The sequence below is a fragment of the Aptenodytes forsteri genome, unplaced genomic scaffold, assembly GCF_000699145.1.
Source record: "Aptenodytes forsteri isolate BGI_AS27 unplaced genomic scaffold, ASM69914v1 Scaffold289, whole genome shotgun sequence".
NCBI classification, from domain to species: Eukaryota; Metazoa; Chordata; class Aves; order Sphenisciformes; family Spheniscidae; genus Aptenodytes; species Aptenodytes forsteri.
The window spans coordinates 2879734-2902148 of record NW_008795025.1 but is presented as its reverse complement, the minus strand read 5'-3'; the positions used below and the strand labels follow the sequence as shown (position 1 = coordinate 2902148).

Sequence of the window (22415 nt, the reverse complement as noted above, 5' to 3'; positions counted from 1 at the left end):
CTTTCTAGAAAAGCCAAGAAATAGAACAGCGCCTGAAACTCATTTTGAAGCCAGGATTTGCTGTTTCATCCATCCTAACATTCATGAACGTTCAAAGTAAACTGGAAATCTAGCAAACATTTTCATTGCAGCACCTACTGAAGATGATGATATGGAGACAATTTTGGACATTGATAGATGTAAACATGAGTTTAACAGAGTGAGACAATGCTTGCTTCTTAACATGAAAAAAGTTTCACAGTTAACGGCCATCTCTTTCCCAACTACAGTGCCACACAGCTGGAGACAGAATTTGTATTTTAACTAATCAGAATAATCAGTTATATTACTCTGTCAGCTTGCAAATAATACAATATATAATAAATTAGGGCCAATTTTAATGTGTTACTCATTTTAGCCATATCTCTGATTTCAGGGAAGAGGGGAAAAGAAATTCAATACAGAACTGCCAGCAAAGAAAACATCTTGAATGCCATCCATTAGCACAAGCAGCAGCTTTGTTGTCCACATGAGAACTATCAACACTGCTACACAGTGGCAGGCAGTTAAAAAGCTACCTCTGGTAAAACATCTTTAAGCCTTGATACAAAGATCCAATGGTTCAGAATTTGGATTTGCAGACCAGAATGAACAAAAGCCCTTCTGGTGATACAGATTAAGTCATAGAAGAGGAAAGCTTTAAGTCTGAAGAGAAAGGTCTCTACCTTTATTTTGACATGTAAGTTAGAAAGTTGACATCAGAAAACACCCACTTAATTATTAAACCAAACCAAATCACCAACACCAGAGGGAAAGTTTGACACCTCTGTGTGCAGTGGGGATTGTACCTGCTGGCCTTCATGTGGCCTCGATAGCCATTTCGTGACACTCTTGTCCCCGGACCGAGAGAATGGTACAACCTGTTCCTGTTGGATTCCATTATAAATTGTACACATTACATATACTTTTATTCACACAAATAGCACGACTGCTAAAACAGCATAGTATTTTTTTTGGTGTGCATATCACAAAGCCACTTCTTCCACATAAGAAACAGGATAATTTTAACTAGAAAAATGCATGAAGGGGTAGATAACATGTTTTTTTATTTCATCAGATGTTCTCTTTGTCAGAACTCGTAATACTGAAGTGTTTCATTGGCACTAAAGAATAATACATTTTGAGAGCAAAGTCTACATTTAGTTCTTAGAGATTAAATCAGTGTAAAAGAACCATATTAATAAAACTTGTCTTTAAATTCTGACTTTAGATGTTACTACAGAAGAAAATGGTTTCAACTTCTGTGAGTATGCACACACACAAGCTGTTGGGCTGAAAGGAAGCAAAAGCACTATCAAAATATGCCTGACACTGTTTAAAATACTGTTTTATTAAGTAACATTGAAATAAGCTAAGCAGTATTTAAATTCTCCAGTTCATATAAGCTTTAAACTTTACCGACAAGCTTCACATTTTAGAGTCCTTAACCTGATCTATACTGTTATCCCTAGCCAGGACTTGTGTTCTAGACCTGCCTTTTGAATACTGCTTTGCTTCATTGAACCTTGTTTTTCTGGATCAGATCCCTTAGTCAACTGAATTCCATCTAAGTCAATAGAAGCATAGGCACTTTGTCCTCACCTCCTATTTTTTATCCGTTTTTCTAGTTGCTTGTATTATGCTGAGAGATTGAAAATCAGCTCTAATGCTGCAGAAGCTGGCAGTTAAGTACAAGCCTATGAGAATTTTACAGGCAAAATCTCCTACATAGTATAAATCTAACAATCTGTCACCTGTGAGAGGGGCTTTGCATTAGCTGGAAAGCTGCTTATATATGGACAGGGCAGCATTTCTCAGAATGGGAAACCTAAACAAGTAGCATTGTCATGTTTCAATCTGAAATCAGAATAGCATATAGCAGGCAAACAAAACAGGCTTAAAGAAGGGATACAGTAAAGGTCAGCAGCATTAAACAAGAAGAATGGGGGAAACTGTAATTGAGCTGTACATTTATGTGTACGTATCTTTTGCATGCAAATGAAATACGTTTTCTTCTTACCTTTAAGCTTGTTTTTTTGCATAACAAGGAGGCTATCACTCTTGGATTCGAGCTATTTCAGGGAAGTCTATTCAGAGACACTCAGGATGACAACCAATGAGACTGAAGTGCCACTTAGTATACTGCCCTTAACATGATATAACTGTCAGAACGTGGAATTAAAGTCCTTCAAGTAATTTTGATTAGCCTAAAGGGACACACCAATGCTGAAAGCTCTTTCTCAAGTTTCAAACTAAGTTTCTGTTGCACTTCAAAACAATCATTGACTCTAGTCCTCATCCCTTCTGCATTTCCCAGTTACAAACAACAGGAGGGCCAGGAAAACCAAGAATATTTGTTACAATTCCTTCTGTTACCTGGGGAATCTGTGTGTGGAGTATCTAATTTCTTCCTGTTAAGCATATGATGCAGATTTAAGCTGTCCTACCCAAAGATCGTGTTCCTAAATCACTGGGAAATACTTAATTCCCACTCACACTACATAGGAAGTAGTCATTAATAACACTGGATGTATCCCAATTTTGCCAGTAACTGTTAATTCCAGACAACTAATGCTTCTCCCTCACTTAAAGACTCTTTTGTAAGAATGGAAACCCACTGTACAGATCAAAACTAGAGAGACACCCTCTCTAGTTATCTTAATTTTGACATTTGCATGTCAGTGTATTAACTATTAAATTCCAAAACATGCTTCATCATCTTATAAACCAAGGAACAAACACAAGGTTGCTGCGTATCTCTAGGAATTTCACACATGATGTTTTGAATGTCTGTAAGGAACCCAATCCCTCTCCTTGGAAGCAGGCAAGAGAACTCACCCTGAAAAACATGCAACTTCAGAGTTCTCAAAGAGCTCTCTCAGGAGAGAAGAAAGTACTTCAGGCAAGTGGAATTTGGAGGAGGAGGAGGAATCTTCTGACATAATTGTTTGACATGGAGCAAACCTTTTAACTGGGGGGAGTCTGGGCCAGCCAGTTCTCATTAGGACAGGGATGGAAAAACCTCTGCTTTGTCTCAGAAGTCCACACAACAATTCTGGAGAGTGTTACCATGAGCTTAAGCCTGAGGCTTACTAAAATTTAAGTTTCTTATGCTACTCGGGGTAAAAGCACTCAGTTCACCATTTTGTCTAAGGCTTCTCCACAGAACTTTTTAGCTTTGAGAAATAACCTGAACTTGATTAATTCCAAAAGGCAGCAGGGAAGGAAAAGCAAGAAAACCTTTTGAATGTTGCAGGTTGCACCACAGAGCACATATAAGTTAGAGATTTTCTTTCTGACCTGATTTTCTTTCTATGCTCATGTGGAATGTTCTTATTGCTTACATAATGGAATCACAAGAGCATTTCCTCATGTATGTAATCATATTTATAGCATGAAATATCAGAGAGTTCACCTTTGGCACAGAGAGATTTTTCAAATATTTCTTCCAAAAAGTAACACAGAACTTCAACTGCTTCAATGAATTCAAGCAAAATATAAGGTTTGTGGTAACAGTTCCTGACTATAAGGAGAAGTTCTTTGACAAAAATTTCTACAAAACATGTCTTCAAAGCATAGTAGAAAAAGTCATCCATGGCAACTCTGAAGCTGATGGATTACCTGAAACTGAGTTATAGAAGCAAACTACGCACTGTATTGCGCATCTGACTCAGCTGTGGGAAGATGAAATTTCCACCTTTTTTACTGTATTAAACTACAGCTGTTAGTCTTTTTCCACACTGCCAAATACAACATGGGAAAGGATTGAAGTGGCCAGTGTCACCTGAGTATTTGCAAGTATTGGATAAGGAGCAAGATGTTAATTCTGGACCACAAAATCAGACATTAGCAAGGGGCATTTTTGTGTTTTCCCATGTAACACAAGGGCAAGTAACAATGAAGTGAAGAGCAGATGAGAGAGACAAAACAGGTGATAATGTCCATGACAAGAACAAAGGGACCAAGAATGGATGAAATATCTCAGGGAAAGTGAAAATGAAAACCAGATAGGTCACATAAATAGCATACACAGGATATACAAATATATAAAACCAGAAAAATAATTTGGTGTTTAATGGTATTCTGGTTGAGCTATTTAGAAGAATGTGTGTAATGAGTAAGCACCCAATTAGACAAAAGCCCTATTAACTACTAGTGAGCAGAAGGTACTTCTCTGCTGCTTTAACAGATCCAGTGAATTTACTACAGTTTATTAATATTCTCACATACGGAAGATCTCTAGATCACTAAAATAAAGCATCATTTTCAGGACTGAGTGAAAGATTGTAAATAACAATGTCTGAATAGAGAAATGCAGGTTTTGAGTGGCAGCTTTTCTTACCTTTCAAATGCTGGCCAGGAAGTCTCTTCACTGAGTTCAGAACCATCGCTGCTACCTTGAAAAAGATAAGAATGAATGATACTTTATTTCATCATCTACAATCCATCTATTTCAATTATGTCTGTTTCTCCTCAGAATATTTAAGATTAGATGTGTAAAAAATACCTCACTAAAATACTACAATGAAAATACTTTGTGATTTGCTTCAGGAATTTCACATAAACTGAGGTAGAGGTTTGAAGGGACAGGGTCGAAGTGCACATTAAGAAGTTGAAGAAAAGGAGTGCTAATAAATGGGAAAGGCATTTTCAAAATTTAAAGAACACCCTAAACGTGGATTTGTCCCATTAACACAACAAGCAGTTAAAAAGAAAGGTCACTTATTTAAATAATTCCTTACGAAGTCATACATGGTCATGACGCAGAGGTGCAAATTTGCAGTAGTGCAAACTCATTGCTGAATCTCCAATACATTAGAAGGCTTTGCTGATTTGAGAAGCCTTAAACAACTTTTAAAGCTATCTCCCACTTAGTATATCAGATCACAACAGTATTTTTTCCTTCTGTGCTTCACAAAGTAATCCAATGTTACCTCAAGTATTTTATTTTAAACACTGAAAGAGGAGGAAAAACACAAAATCCAAATATCTGATGCATCCGCTCATGGCAGGCCCATAAATAACATACTAACTTTATAATTACAGTAAATCCTATCAGCCTGAAAATTAGTATTTAAATACAGACACAAGGTAGTGTTATCTGTAATGTTAAAAATCAGTAAATATATATCAGTACAGAAATACCGTTAACAGAACTCAGTAACTTCAGTTACTAACTGTACTATAAACAATGTTCAAGCTGTTGTCTTGCTGGCTCTTCACCTTTCAGACCAGAGCAGCTTCCCATGCCAGCTACCATCCTTGCCCTCCACTTCAAGCCAACATGTTTTTGGCTCCAGACAACCCCAACTCCTCAGTTTCAGACTAATTCAATGCCAGTCTAAAGCCCACCTTTTGGCACACTAACTTTACAGCTTGTTTGCTCTGCCTCCTGAATACCCATATATAAAAGAAAGAATTGATTTACAATGATTTTCAGACAAATTAAAAAAAAAAAAATCTGAATCAATGCAGCTTACTTAAGGGTTACCACAGAGAAACAAAGGCTGAAAATGGGAACAAGTTTCCTGTAATTTTACACAGAAAATCAGCAGGGAACAGTGGTGCCCTGAAGAATAAAGCTAATCTGTACAAAGGTAAGTCTGGATATCCACTGAGTAAACAGAGAGTAAAGATAGAGGCAATAAAAGTTCACACACAGCAGGGGTAATTCCAGCCAAGAGCCATGAAAATCTCAGCATGGACTGAAGTTCTCTCTGTGCAAAATCCAAGAGAAAATACATGCCTTTTTCTGCCAGCCAATTCAACTTAAGATACCTCTTTTCCAAACATTAGCTCAACATCCTCATATTAATATGATCTCTAAGGGATACTAGATAAATTGGTCTCAGCTTATCCTGAACTTTTCCTAAAGGAAGGTCCTAACCTGGTTCACACTAACATTACAGTAAAAGGGACTTGTATAGTGGAAGAAGCTGAGACACATAAAAACGATGTTCCGGAGGAGCTACTGGCACCTAAGCTAGGCATAAAGGTCTGCAAGAAGGGGAGGTGACTCAACAGGTGACTAATTATTTTCCAGAAGCGTCTTTAAGATTTTAGTAGTTACATTCTCTGATCCTTAAGCATTCAACTGCTTAAAAGGTTACAGCAGCAGGTAGCTTGCCCATAAAAGAATTATACTTCTGTGACTTATACTGTAGCTGCGAGGACAACATATCAAAGAGCCACAGTTACTACAGTTGAGTGACTTCACTGAATGTTACTTCAAGTGACTGTCTGCACAAATTTAATCTATCAGCAAACAGTCATTCTGGTGCCACAAGGCAGGTAAGTAAAAAGTGACTATAAAAATAATCAAAAGTTCTGTCCAGCACAGTTTACATCCAACCTACACCATGGAAAAGTAAGCGAATGTGTGGACTGAACTCCACATTGTTCTACACACTTTTACACAGGAATACCACCAGACAGATCATGAAGTATCCCAGGCAAAACTGGAGTAACCAGTTGGAGTAACCTATTCAGATGGAACCTGCTGTTACAGTAGAAGTCTTTGCAAAATCCCAAAAAAAAAAGCTTTTAGTTTCCTGGAAGAAACAACTGTCACTTAATATTTTCAGCAAATTCTACATCCACATCACAGTGAAAAGCTCAATGATTTATTTCATCCAAACAAAAACACAGCTGCACTCTCTGTAAGGCAATATACAAAGTTTCTTCAAATAAACAAGTAACATGGTTTGGGGATGAAGAGACAGAATCAGATGTAACAGAATTCAGAGACAACTTCAAGCAGGTATTTTGGGTAAGACTCCCAGCTGACTGCCTTTGAGGAAGACTGTTTATATCTTATAGTAAGATCCTAAAGTACTGTAATCCTTTTAGCAGGTGGAATGACAATTAGGAAGGTAGGTTTCAAGTATGATGATTTCTCAAGAAAGGGAATCCAGCATCCTGGACTGTTGTGAAGACAAGAGTGAGTTTCCTGAGCCATCTAAACACCAAGGAGCACAAATGAGAGAACAGCATGAATAGGAAGTGAGTAACTGATGCTATATCAGGTGCAGTTGCATCAAACTAAGGCACAGACTGCATTATTCTAAGCAAATGTAATAGCCCAGTATGGCAGGTCCTGGACTGTTTCTAAGAAGGCCTGATCCAGACCTGTCCAAATAGACAGTCTCTCCTATTTGTTTCTATAGGTTAGCCTACTTACGAATTTTGTAATAATTCTGGCTTGAAGAGATCTTGGGAGGTCATCTGGTCCAACATTCTAGTCAAGACAAACCTAACTTCATGATCAGATTGTTGAGGGCCTCATCTAGTCATGTTCTTCAAGGAGGCAGAGTCTACAGTCTCTCTGAGCAACCTGTTACTGTGTTTCACAACCTGCATGTGAAAAAAGTTTTCCTTGCACGTAATTGAAATTTTCCTTGTTGCTACTTGGAGCAGTCTGTCCTGCAAAATGGTGCAGTAATTCCTGTTTACCCAGTCATCCAGCCAACGCTATTAGGGACACTTAGCATCTTATTTCCTTATTACCGCATAGATTTAGCTTTATTTCAACAGGAAGTGCAACTTTAATATGACTAGAGCTCTACTTGATTGAGGCCCATGTGATAGAAACCCACATAATTAGAACCCCCTAACAATACTGTATTATGAAGTAAATTTTTATATTTAAAGTAGGCAGATATGTTAAAATTTTATCTGAAATGACATTTTTATGGCAACTATATTAGCTGTGCTAAGAAAGTAATATTTCAAACACTGTACTAAGTACTCTACAGAAAGATTTAAATGCTAGTGTTGCTTTTTAAAAATGCAAAACAATCTAGAGCAAAAGAGCTGAAATGTCATCTTTCAGAAAGTGATAATCCTTGTTACAGTATCAGTACAGTTACAAAAGTTAAACAGATTTGGGGGATTCATAAACAAAAAGTTTCATTTAAAAAGTTTAATCTATACACAAATTGCCAATTACAATTTTAAAAGCAATGTTAATTTGGAAAAAAGTGGGCCAAACATCACAGCTATTGATTTAACATTTATATTGATGCCTATACGGTCTTAAAAAAAATGTAACAAAAACCTGGAGAAGGTTGAATTTTAGCATTTGACTAGCCCTCTAACATCTATATAGAACTTGATTTAACATTTATATTGATGCACATACAGGTCTTAAAAAAATGTAACAAAAACCTGGAGAAGGTTGAATTTTAGCATTTGACTAGCCCTCTAACATCTATATAGAACATCTCTAACAGGATTTTTTAGATTCTAAAAAGCTCTAGGAGACTTTTTGCACAACAAAAGTTCTGATACTAAAAAAACCCCCTTTCCCGAAAAACAAAAGAATATACATTACATCCCTTCCTCCAAAACAAAACGGAGGTGAAAGGAACTGTTTTTAACTTAATAAAAGTTAGATGTCTAGCCAAATTCTGTTTAAACATTAAGTGCACTATTTGACTATCACCTCAACTGGAAATATTTCATTCATTCACTACTTCAAAAATATATCACCTTCTTAAATTCTTCTCAAGTATGTACTCAATATTTGAGTTTTTCCAACAACCTCAAGCAGGTCTTCAGGTTAAACTTAATAACAAATCCTAGGTAGTATAAGTCCTTTCTATTAAGTAATGTTCTACACAAGTTTTGGCTTTACGTAAGAAGCCACTTGACACAAACCACTATCTTCCTAGTTTTCTTTATTGCTAATAAAATTAAAAATTTCTTGTACAGGATTAAAAAAAAAGTATCAGAGTTGTGTTTACCTTTACTACATAACATGAAGGCTTTTTCCTATCTTAGGAATAACAGCAATTGGCAAAATGTTTTTTCGCTAACTGTGCTGATTGATGATTATCTGAGAAGTTTCAGGATTGTTACACAGAGCTCTAGTACTGCAGCTGAATACAGACATGAATTTTCTGTTCGCATTTGTAGATGTGCATATACATATGCCTATGCTACAGCCACACAAACAGTGTGAGGCTAGGTTCCTAGTTATGTGATAGGGAATGCCTATACCACTGCATACCCATTCCCCCCTGGTCACGGCATCCACTCATTGCTGAAAGTCTGAGGATATTGAACATTTAACACAGGCTTCCTTTATCCAGAAGTTAGTCCCCAAAGTTAAACAGGTGTTAATATAAACAAACCAACCCCAAAGAGTTTAAAAAGTATTCAGACTAAAAATTCTTTCCCCTTCTCAAATCTGCAACTAACACTCTCATGGCTCCAGTTACACAGTGTTTCCAGAGCTCTAGTCACTATAGCCAATGACTGACCTGATAGAGCTTGAAATTCTAACATGAAAACACAAAAAATTGGTCAAGAGGCCTGAACATCAATTGCTGTAGCACAATACAGCCCAGCTAACATCATGGAGATGGACTCCATGCCCTAAAAGTTATGTTCTGCCTTGTTGAGTCTATGACCATACTGAAAATCCTCATATATATTTAACTAGTTCATTACCATTTAACTATTGTACAGTAAAGTTTAAATAGCTCAACTTTGGCTTGCTAGTTAACCAAACAAATGGCATGAAGACTGGCAAACTACTCAAGCAATATGATACCAGAGAATCGACACAAACTTTTAACACCGTCACTGATAATGAGTTTCATTGTGAAAAACTATCAAAAGCAAATAACCAAATGGATAAAGACGGGGCAGAAACAGGGGGTTTGTACAACTGCATTAATTGCAAAACACCCAGAGCACATGCTTTGGACCAAACAATACTAATAAGGATTGCGGAAGAAACGGGGTGCTAGAAGTCCTGTATATCCCTCTCCTCCTCTCAAATCCAGGTACCTACATGTGCATTTTTAACATACACATATTATACAGCTTTTATATTTACCCTATCACTAATAAAGTAGTAGTTCACAATAGCAAAACAGGGCATCCACATTTAGGGCAAGAGGCAGGCATCTATATACTCATTTAAATGGAATGTGTTGTGTGTTGTTGTGGTTTTTTTTTTTTTAATTTTTTTTTTGCCTGAAACCCTACCCGAACTTTGATCTTCTGATCCAGACTGCTGATGACTCAGAGTCCTAAACACCTGAACAGTATACTACAGAGTAAAGAATCAAACAAACATTGGCTGTGCAGAGTTCTTCCCTACTGTATAGGCTGCCAAAAACCTGAAAGTAAATGCATGTACTGTATACCTACACCTATACTTCATTTATTTAAAGAGAAATATAATCCCTTGTAGAATTCAAGTACTTCAAGATGGTGACTTAATAGAAGAATTCATTAAAATGCTGATATTCTTGTATGCATTTTATGCCAGTTTAGGTTTGAAAATGTACTGTTCTTACAAAGGCACTTTCTTAACATTAATTCACACTGATTTAAAATACCTTTCTTTGACTCTGCAGCATTAATTTCTCTGATTGCATTAGAATAAAGGCTCAAGTTATTGGAACACAAATGAAGGCAAATGTTCAAGAGCCTTAGTTTTTCCAGAGCTTTCATTCATATCATTGTAGATTAGGAAAAATAAGTGGAAAAAAAGAAATAGTTTGAGAAAGAAAACACTCTGAAGTTAGAACAGAATTTGCATCCAACACTGCCACAAACACAATCCATAAATGTGTTTTCTTTGAATTTTTAAACACCTAAAATTATTCTCAATTTCAGCCGAGTATTTCTGCGTTCACACGTCGGTATCTATTCTTAAGTGGTATACATGTGAGACTGCACCCTTAAAAAAAAAACCACAAAACACCTCCTAATGAAAATTACTTTGCATCCCATATGTTAGGTGCTGTAAGATGAGAAAAGCCACACAGAAGCTATATATGAAGAGGGGTCTATTTTACACTGTCCCTTTACCTGTACAGAATTATTTGAACAATTAGCCATTGTAAACAAATTCAGTTTCAGAAAAGAAATTCAGTAATGCAGCTAAGCCAAATCATAAGAAATGGTGGAAATCCAAAACTTCTGAGAACATTAATGAAGCAAGCTGAGCATTTCTGCAACAGTACTTAAGAGTACACTTAAGCAAGAAAAGAATACTTAAAAAGTATAAGAAAAATCAGGGAGTATTAGAAAACCATGTATTCTTAAAAAAAAATAAAATCTTATGAATAGAAGGACGTTTCATGCTATTTCAGAGTGGAACCATGATCTAGTAAAAGCATCTTAATTTATCCTACTTTTAGATGAGGAGGTGACAGTAGGCAAATACATGCAGGAGAACAGCTCGTAAGAGTGTGCAGGTGGTTCCTTCAACCCAGCCAAGAGCAATGCTTAGACCTCAGAAGGGCAAGCTCACTCTTTTGAAAGAGTGTATACAGTGACCTCATCAAAACGGAGGGATTGCAGAACAAAACTATCTTGTAGCTTTAAGGCTTACTGATGACAAGTAGTGGGGGTTCTCAATGAACTTTCACTGCAAAGTAAAAGCATCTGTCCCAATTTACTAAAAGCAGATATTCTGGATTGTCTGCACAAAACAGACATATTTTCAGCAGTATTCATCTGTCCGTATTTTCATGTGTTATCTGTCAAAAGTCTCTTTGCAGTCAACAGAAATAAAGCGGGGTTTTAAGGACAAAAGTCATATAACCTATTTTTAGCCACCCACCTAAGAATGAGATGAATCATATCCTTGAAGATCTTAATTCTCTATGTGATTATAAGGAGCTCCAAATGACTAGCTCAAATGCAGCTGTCTAAATTATGAACGTCTAAAACTTAGAAGAAACTATTTCCTCTTGTTACATTCCTGAATTCAAGAGAACATTTCCAACCTGATAGTGTATATATGACTGGTCAAGTGTTTCTTCCTTCCAATTAGGGTAGCCTTGGCACTGCTGTAAAAAGTTTTCTCACTTTTGTTCAGATAACAAACATCTATGTTATAAAGTAAAACGGCAACAGAACCAGATGTACATCTCTCTTACTCTAGCATAATATACGACCATCTGCTGATCACAGTCTCATAGTTCTAGGAACAAGAACTATTTTGATCCAAGCACAAGAAATTAATATAACGGGGGCTGTATCTTTTTTTTTTTTTTTTTAAGTTCTAGGTTTTTGCAGAATGAGTTGAATGTACACAACCAGCCTCCAGACCCTGAAATTAAGAAAAGAATCCAATAGAGATCTCTGACCATGGCTGTCCTGTTACAGATAGGCCTATTTTCAGGAAATCCCATACCTGGGTCACTTTCTGCATTGCTTCTGCTTTAGGAATCATTCATTGCAAAGAATAATACCCACTTAGTGTATCCTTCATATCTGAAAGATTACATTGACGTAAAAATTTTGGTATGCTATGCACTATTCCCAGAATGGTTCAGTCTTTCCCAGCACAACACAATCAAAATTGTCCATCATCACTTGAATGTGTGTTTTTAGTTCAGACACACGCACTGCTGGATTAACTGCTCAGTTTTAGTATGCTTATATGCAGAACAGAATTTCAACCAGCCATGAATCTCAAACCTAGTGATGCTCTAACTGATCTCTATCACAGATTGAAAGCTTCTATCACAGGGATAACTGAAAAAATCCAACTGGAAGAGTTCTGATGTATCTAAAGAAGTTGGTGTGTTCACCAGTAGAAAAAGAAACAGTACTCTGATGAATCTTCATAACATGTCTATAAATTGCTTTACTGAATTGTAAATGGAGTACAGTAATAGTAATCTGTTAACAGCAAAGGCAACTCAGACACGAGGCCTGATAAGAAAATGCATGAATTCGCATGCTCTAACAATTTAGATAAAGCATTGTTAACGGTACAGTGCTGCATCCTATAGACACTGGTGTTACATTGCTCCTTTTTTGATATTTGATGCAGAGGCAGATTATATCAGATCCTCTAATACGAAAGGACTGGAAAGGTCTGAACACCTCTGAGCCCTCAAAACACGAGTGATTTAAAGTAGTATTACAGTCATCTTTAAGGTCACATTCAAGGTGCTGGCATATCAGAAATACTGTCCTTGTTTTGAAGAGGGATCATTTATCCAAAAAGTTAAGTCCTATATAGGCTTATATCTAAGAAAAGGTAGTCCTGTTTCTAGGGCAACAAGTTTAAATCCACGTTTATGGGCAAGGTGAGGAATAACACTCTTTTCAGTACACACATTCAGAAGAAGTTTTCTTGACCGTCTTTTGAAGTTGTGTTGTAGAATACTGTAAACCTCCTCTCTGCTGCAGTGACTGTACTATTTCCAAGTACTGAGTAAACAGACTACTTTAAACATGATGGAGGAACTTAGCAGCTTCAATCAACTTCCTTAAACCCTGCTGAAGCAGCAGTACAGAATGCCAGACAACTTACATTTCCAAGAATTCTTCAGTAATAGATACTGCGAGCCTCCAGAACTTACTCTCTTCCTCCATACGTATTTCTAGCACCTCTACTGATCTTTTGTGTCACTGAAATTTTCATCATCAAGAAGCAGCAAAAATAACAATGATGCTAGACTGTCAAAACAGTGATAAAACTAAAGTATCTGAGTATGGGAAGGCTGGAGGTGGAAGAGAATGGGAGAGGGGAAGTTCTAACCACAAATGCTGATCTTACAAAAAATGCATAAGGTTGCTGTTTTACAAGTGATTTAGAACAGTCTTCTAAAGTGGCAATTTTGTTCCAACTTGTAAGGTTAACTACATCAAGTCGATAAGGTCATGCCTGAGCTAAGCAAGAGAACAGAGTTGAAAAATTCAGAGATGAGACAAGGTAGGAAAACCCTGTATTCTCCAAAATATCTAGATGGTGACTGGTTCTTCATTGTACCTCATGAAAAACTGCTTGTCAGCTTTGGCAAACCTTACCTGGTAGGCTCTAATGGAGGTAAATAAATAATTTACCCTGGAAAAAAGGATCAACTGCAGAGAAGTTTCTTAGACACTTAGAAAACATCAGTAAAAAACTGCACTGAGAAAAGGGCAATACTACATCTCTACAAAGGTGACAAAAGTTTGGTTCGCCTGTACTGTGCAATCCCCGAGAACGCTAGCTATCTGTACGCTGATAAGAAGTACCATTCCTGCTGGATGATTTTGAAATGGCAAACTTTGCCACAGCAGAGAACCTGTAGAAAACAGAGACAGGCAATGCACATTTAATAGTGGAAGCTGTCTGATGCGAACAGGTTCAAACTACTTTGATCTAAGCTAGTTCCACAGATTTACTTATTAACATATTTTTTTAAATTATTGCCTCTAGATATTTGACTTTTTCCACATGAAAAATATATTTAATGTTTGCTCAGAATATGGCCTTCTCCACGAAAATACAGGAACAGCTCCTGAAAAAAAAGTATAATTTGAAACTGTGTGACCTTATTTGTCTCCATGAAGGCTAAAAAGCAAAACTGTTTTTTAAAATTAAGTTATCCAAAGAAATGCGTAACACTACAAAAATCTTTTATTACCATAAATGCATAAAAACTGAACACCGCTGAATTCTATCAAGCTAATAATTTTGAGAAAAAGAACTGCGATAGAGGTTCCATTTCTCAACCCTGGCTGCAGTTAGGTGGATCTGAGAGGCACTTGCCCTGCCCTCCCTCCACTTTAAGGATCTGTGCGTAACAGGAAAAAAGAGCAACTGCCATCACATAAGGAACTCATGAAGCAGAAGTTCTCAAAAGAAGAATACCCTAAATATTTGAAGATAAATAACTTAACAAAATGAAATAGATTCTGACATTTTGAAGTATCTGAAAGTTAAAATGCTATCTATTGACAAAAGTCAGGAGTATTTAGAAATTATGCTCTTAAAGGCTGTCAGCAATTTACAGTTCTCACTGTCAATTCGATATGGCATTTTCAATAGAAATCCTACCACAAGACATTTTTTATTTGGATTGATTTAGCAGGGGAAAAAAGAGAATGGGAAATGGTGCCCTGCACTTCCCTCCACCCTCATCAAGGAAAAGGAGGAGTATCAGAGGTTGTATCTTTAGAGGGGATTAAAAAAAAAAAAAAAATTGTGCTTTTTTACAATTTGTCAGTTCATGCTGTATAAATCATGCTGCCCTTCACCTACGTTTTTCAAATTTGTTCTAAAATAGAATTGGTATTTTAGAATAGTACTGCTGCTTGTACAATCGCCAACTAATCATGCTAAAATCTTTATTAAAAGACCAGGTACTGCACAGGTACGTTTACAGTTCCTACCTATTGAAATTCCACTAGAAAGGGTGGAGCTTTCTGCCTGCCCTCGGGATGGGACATGAGGCTCCATGACGCTGTCATCCAGTAGGTGCCTTGGGCCTGCATTGGGGAATGTTGCGCTTTTAAATTCAGCCGTATTCATTTTGTGTATGAAACTAGAAATGAACAAGGATAAAATTGTTACAACATGATCTTTGATACATTTCAAAAGTTGTTGCTTTAACATCCTGAAGGATTGCATACAGTGTGTTCCGAATACCAAACTAAATCATGGCTCAATTCATAAGCAATTGTACACAAACTATACTATCTATAGGAATTGCTAGTCTTAAAACTGCACAGCACTCTTGGAGCAAAGAGAAAGTCAGGAGTACTTTAAAAATTGCTTTCAATATCCTAAGGTATTTTTGTCTTACTATAACACTTACATAATTGAACTTTAGAATTGCATTCTAGCTCACTAAAGGTAAACTTACACAATATAAGCTAAGAGATGAATTACTCAATAGCTATAATCTTGCATTTTGAAAAGATAGGAAGGGAATTGATGATATAATGATCAAGATACTAATTAGAATTACACCTATATAGAAAAAACCTGAAGCCATTACTATACAAAGTTATATGAAGGTCTACAAAGGAAGTCTCACTATAAAAATATCAATAAAGCAACTATTTCAGTTTGAATCTCAAAGAATTAACATGGACATTGAGTTGCTGTAAGTGATAGTTTTGTCATTCATAAAGAGCCTATTTTGGCTAACGCATTGGCTATTCTTATCATCGTGAACAGCTGCAGTCTTCCTATTTTGACTAATTCTCTTTGGTTGGGATACTACCATTATAGTTCTGAGCTTGCTTTCTTGCCACAAATTGGTCTCTAAGTATTGTGTACAAATGATGCTACTTCGTAAAAGCAAAGCTTTTGTATTGAAAGACGATACATCACAAAGCTTAGGGTTTTCAGGTTAAATAAAATGCTGACTTGTATCCCAGACTGTGACATTTCCTATGTCCATGTGGTATCAGGTTCCTAGGTGAAGGGGGTGTTGGTGGTAGCAAGACTCCTTCAGCTGCAACATTTTTCCGTCCACTTTGTGGAGATGCTCCAACTTCAGAGCCTGGGATCAAAAAAAGACATTACTCCCGAGCAACTTTAGAATTACTCTCAGGGTTACTTCTCAGAAAACCGTGGAAGAGTTGCACAAAACTTCCTAAAGTCAATTTGTACAAGATAGTCTGTAATAAAACTCATTGATATACTCATATTGATAATTAAAAAACCTGTACTTTGGGTTTTTTGCACAGGATTAAAAATAAACACACTTATTTCAAATAGACCATCTAGTTACAAGTATTTTGTAAGTCCTAAAGGTTGCTGCATTAGCTACTACATTAGCATTAAACAGGTCCCACTGATCCTATGTTTTGAAACTCCTGCCTTCAACCACTTTGGGCATTGATCAAAAATAATGTACATTTTTGGAAGCATATTATACCATGAGAAGTTTAGATGAAGGCCCTTCTGTCTAGAAGCAACAAAGAACAAATATTTAATAGCTCTTCACCCCAAATGACACTAACAAGTTAGTGCCACAATACAAACAAGAACCTAGAAACTGACTCAATTCCATGAAAGATTTTCTTTACAGATTACCTTTAGACTTTTTATTACAAATATACAGTGTTTATACTTCACACTTCTTTATGAGCCTCAGGCAAATATTTTTCCGTGTTCACAACTCAAAAATAATGCATTTGACAACCTCAAGTCTTCTCACATTTATTAAACATTTACCTACTAAATCTTCTCTGGAAGCAGCAGAGTGGGGGGTGCTGGTCCCTGGTTCTATCTTTAATGAAAGTCTGCATTAAAGAAGCATTAAAAATTACTTTATCAGGAAATAGAAGCATAGAAAAGTAACTTTCTGAAAATTTTTTTTTTTTAAATTTACAATTGAAAGCTGCCTGTTTCTACAATTGCAGGAAACACTATAAAGTTAATACAAACCGTGCATAGTTATCTTTAGCACACGCTATTTCCAAACATTCTTTTTTAATTTTTTTGGATGAAAAAAACCCCTACTACTGCAACAGGGCCCAGGATTCAAAAAATGACATGCTAGGGCATAATGTTGTAAATGAGTCTATTGCTTTGGCTCATATAGACTAGGACAGGTTTGCAATACTATGCTGAAGGAGGACCAGACTCAACAGCAAAACCTTGGCTACAGCACAGCCCTGCAACCTCTTCTGCATCAGAGAGCCTGACGCAGCTGGCACAGCCAGCCACGAGCAGCCAAACAGCTACCAGTTGCCATTTTCGCCTTCTGTGAGCAAAAGCTCAACGTGAGCTGTTAACAAGGTGTGGCAAAGTCACACTGTGGAAGGAGCAGGGGAAGAGGACATTGCTCTGCTTGGCACCATCCTCCAGGGAAAGCACAGCCACACATAAGCCAGGACCTACACGGCCCTGGGACTGCTAGCAGATACATGAAACTCAGTGATACCACCGCTACTCTAGCATAAAAACCGGGAAGAATAAAAAGCATACAACTGCTCCCCCCACCTTGGCTAAAATATTTATACTTACTACACTTCATATTTTAAATTTTTCTATAAAGTGCACTAGTGTGCCGGGCCAAGCCTTTTGTCTTTACTGGTCTAAAAGCCAAAATCCTTCTTTTGCGTTTCGGAAAATACATTATCAACTTGACTGCATCCAGAATTCAAGCTTTTTCTATAATAGGCACTTTTTAATGCCGTTTCCAACAGTACCACAAAGAGGGCAGACTCCAGGAGCAGAGAACTCCAGGAAAATCAAGCATATCTTGTCCACACAGTTTGCAGAACTAGAATCTTTGAAATTAGCAGGGTTGGAAAAGCATCTACTTAATTTTGGGGAGACAAAGTTTGAAATTTGACAGCTCCTCTCCCTTCCATCCCCAGACAGTTTAGCAATGATTCATTACAATTTTAAATTTTAATTTTTTAAAATAAAATTCTTTAGGAAGAAAAAACATGTATTCAAGTCACAATGGCTGTTCTCTAACTTCAGCCTTTTTGCAGACACCTTAGGGGATAAAAAGTAAATAGTCACTTATAGTAAGAATATACTCCTCCCCCATAAAAAGTTCAGTTTGGAGACGTACAAAACCCATAGGTGTAAAAACAGACTTTCTGAATAGCAGCCATGTTTCTGCATTACGTGCAATTGTCTCCATTCATTTCCCTGCTATCAAAATGTGGGTTGTACGGTATGAAGAGACTGTAGCTCCTTCAGCAATAAAATTCCCCACTAGTAGTGAGTCCTACCTAGTGAAGGCGGAGGAAGGTGGAACGTGGAATTCACAAAAACAATATGCCACTAAGAAGCAGACAGTGAAGTTAAGAAACTTGGGTTTGTTTTTTTTCCTTCCCTTCAAATGTTTGACCACAGAGCTTTACTCTCAGTGATAAGCAAGCAATACTTTCAAAATCAATCAAAAAATTTCAGCAAAAAGGTAAAGCCCGATGCTTGCACACGAACACGCAGAGAACAATTTACAAATATTAAAGATTGTAACACGTGAAGGGAAGCCAAGTGCCTCATTAACTGTTCCTTGACATAAACTGAAGGGTCCCCATTTGCTGTCTTTTAGTAGCCCTAACTTGGATTTACTAAATGGTAAACTGAATTTGTTCCTCTAGTGTGCATACCCCTCCCACCATTTGAATGTAGCTACACAAGCAACCAATTCAACACAACTGAGGTGACAAACTTCCAGGGTGGGCAGGATGGGAATGGGTGGGGAACGTCCTCAAGCAGATCAGCCAGTGAACAAGAACTTTCTTCATCTGCAACAGATTTGCTTTAGTTTTTTTCCTATCCTCAGGGCTTGTTCCTGTCTCTTGCCAGAGATTTCCATTCCCCAGTTTTGCTGGATGCCAAATCACTTAATACAGTAATAATCTTTTAATTAAGGAAGTAGAAACCTCTGTTTCAGGTGGTATGCTGGGAGGAATGGGCAGGGACACAGATGGACAATATCTTGCCTCTCAAAAATCAAGTGTTTACATTTTACACTGTATAACCTCATCAAAGAGAAAAATATAAAATGAAAGTGAACTATATATGAAAGTGAAAGCCTTATGTCACACTCAGTAAGAACTTGGGACTGGACACACAGATGACTTTGTTCTAATGAAAAATGACATAAGCTATCTCAAATCACAGGATCCATCTTACTGACTGAACAGTGTTACACATGAGCCAGAAGCATGGAGTCTTCATTAGTGAACACTCAAAGAGGTCTGCAGATAAATCAACAGACCAAACAGAAATGAATGCTAGGGCTTGATGCAGTCGGGCATAGAAAAAGAAGGAGATATGCCATCCAGCATGCTAAAAATTGTCTTGACCACAGGACCTTGCTGTAACCTCACTACTTGCAAATGGTGCATCTGAGACGCATAATCCCCCAATACAAGTGCAATCTTAAAAGTGACATGCTTTGTGTTATAAAAGTTATTTTGTAATGAGTTACAGACAGTTATAGCTTTTCATACTTACTTGTAATTGTCATCTTCTACAAACTTTTGTAGTTCTTCTATGTACTGAACTGAGTTTAGATATTTTTGGACATGAGGCAACAGAGGAATATCTGGAGAACAGATGACATTCATTGTCACTGTACCATTCATTGGTAAGCAAAGTTATTTTCCAGAAACTATTTAAACAGAATCAGATCTCTTGCCTTTTTATGTGAGACGGAGGTACAAACTACAGTCCCTACTGATGTTGAAATTTTTGTCCTTCATAGCAATTCTCATGTGTTGAGCTGACGTTCCCCACATCCATAAAGCCAGCCATCTATCCCCCTAGAGCTGCTCTGCTTATCAGAGCACGTATCAGGGAAAAGTGAGAGTGCGCCCCTGCTCAAACTGAAGTCCCAAACCTGGAACCTGAAGGGTTGTATCTGAGGACTCCTTCACAGCCTACATTCTTATTGTACTGAGCTTTCAGTGAAGCCACAATCCTGTGCTAATTCACATTCCACCATCAAAAACGCAGCCTTACAACTTACTAGAACTTTAAGAGGATTGTGAGGGAGACCACCTTTGAAGAAAAAATACATTATCTGATCTATGAACAGAATTATAAATGCCCAAAAGACAAGCTGAACGTATTTTATTATCTCCAGTAAAAGTACTACTCCAAAAGCAATCCTACTATTTTTAGAATTCAGAGTCATAAAATTATGAAACACAGGGATACAAGTTTATAACGTACTAGTAAAACTACTGTTAAGTACAATGTATTCCACATTTTTCATCAGAAAATACATGCTACAAAAGTGTGTGTGATGTAAGAAAAGGGCAATTTAATTCTGTCTCTTCATGCTGATGCTCTGTCATAACCACCAATACCAGAATAAACTTAGACTTTTGGGCTGGCCTTACTTACATTGCATTACAGAAGACAAATATTAAAGCTTTTAAAGTTGTTCGCTTTAATACTGCAATATTTACACACCAGCTTACCATATTCACATGACTGCTGTAAATCTGAGATAATTCGAAGAATGTTGTTCATTAAATTTGTTCTTTGCTCGCTTTCCAGAATGCTCCCTGTTGATGGGTAGGCAGAGTCAATATACGTCAAGTCTGACAGATAAATACCTGGATAAGATTAGAAAAAAAAGTTTCTTTAGTGTCTCCCATTTAGCAAAAAAACTCAGAAACAGTATTTTGAAGAATGTTTGCTTTCATTGACTAACGTGCATGCAGGTTGACAACAGCATTGCCTCAGAATATTATTTTGGATTTACCTGAGAAATCATTTCAACAAGACCTCCAAGAGCCTTCAGACCTCAGACTAAAACAGTAATAATGCTTGGACTTAGAGGAAAGTACATCACCATGCCACCCTTGTCTGGGATTGAATCTGCACTCTCCTCATTCACTTAATCCTTAGCTTTGTCAACCTTATCTCAGCTGTGTTCACAGATGCTGAGGGTACGAGTACAGCTAGGTTTCTGCGTGCAAGCTTTCATCCTCTGCACGACAAATCACAGTGGGAGGCATCACACTAGGCATGTACTAGCTGACTTTAACAGTGTCATTATTTCTAAATCTAAAAGTAATTACAAGGACATGCACAACTACTCATGAACCTAATCTTCCGCCATATCACCAATTAATTATTCCCTTGACAAACATGAAGCATACTAAACACACAATGCTAAAATACATGATAAAAATTATTAATGATAAATAATGATCATAAATAATGATCATAAATAATGATTAATGATAAATAATTATTAATGATAAATAATTAATTAATACATGATAAAAATTATTATTAAGGCAGTCTACTACTTCATTCTTCCTATTCAGCAATTAAAAAAAAATAACAGAAGGAAAAAAAATCATATTATCTATAACTCTTCAAGCTGAATAGAAACTCAAACTCAACTTTCAGCAACATGAGAAAAGTTAACTAGGCAAAAAGTGCACTCAGAATGAAATGCAGTATGAATCCTGCAGTTCATATTAATCACAACTCCAAAGATCCAACAGCCTTAGAGATAAGTCTCTTCAAGTCTTCTACCTGCTTTCTTCCCCACCACCATTGTAACCTTACTAGTCTTTCAATCCTTTGATCACGTAGAAAGCAAAATCATCCTCCTTACATACTAATGCTGTAGATAAACCGCTTATTTTAATTCAACTCAATTTCTTGAACTTCACCCAAAGACTAATCATTTTTGTCTTGACTAAATGAAACATATCCTGACCAACTCTGCTATTAAAAGGAATTGCTCTTCATCCCCTGCATCTTCCACAAGATAGCCAAATAAAAGAAATATACAAACTTAAAAAATACTTTTAAGAAACGTATTTCAGTAACAGAGAATTTCTAAAATTATATTTTGGTTCACTCTCAGCCTTGTATAACCAGAATTATAACAAGAAGTTTGGCTTTACAGGTGGAAGACTATTAATACAACCTCACAAGAACAGCAGTTGTGTTTGTATAGCACCTAACCAGTACAGTCCTCAAATGTGAGTTGGGAAACTCTGGGCATCACTCCAAAATCAACACATACACGCGCGTGTGTGCACACACACAGAAACAAATTAAAATACTTGTGGTTGAAAGGTGACATGTAAAAAAGTGAATAAAAAGGTATTACACATGACCTGATATACTACTACATTTCTCAATTCTCTATTCTGCTAGAATCAGTTTATTAAAAAATAGAAAGGATAATCAG

At 36.8% G+C, this 22415-nt stretch overlaps 1 protein-coding gene across 2 annotated transcripts in view; it reads right to left on the bottom strand.

Annotated features, from left to right (window-relative positions):
• Positions 1 to 22415, bottom strand: part of RALGPS2 (Ral GEF with PH domain and SH3 binding motif 2) — a 103723-nt gene that overhangs the window by 15726 nt on the left and 65582 nt on the right. For both annotated transcript variants that reach the window (XM_009275867.1, XM_019471173.1), the window contains exons 8-14: positions 20677 to 20814; positions 19706 to 19796; positions 16952 to 17019; positions 16139 to 16274; positions 15157 to 15308; positions 4361 to 4415; positions 828 to 905 (exon numbers count right to left, since the gene is read on the bottom strand). In XM_009275867.1, the coding sequence (XP_009274142.1) occupies positions 828 to 905; positions 4361 to 4415; positions 15157 to 15308; positions 16139 to 16274; positions 16952 to 17019; positions 19706 to 19796; positions 20677 to 20814 (718 nt within the window). The remainder of the gene's footprint in view (positions 1 to 827; positions 906 to 4360; positions 4416 to 15156; positions 15309 to 16138; positions 16275 to 16951; positions 17020 to 19705; positions 19797 to 20676; positions 20815 to 22415) is intronic.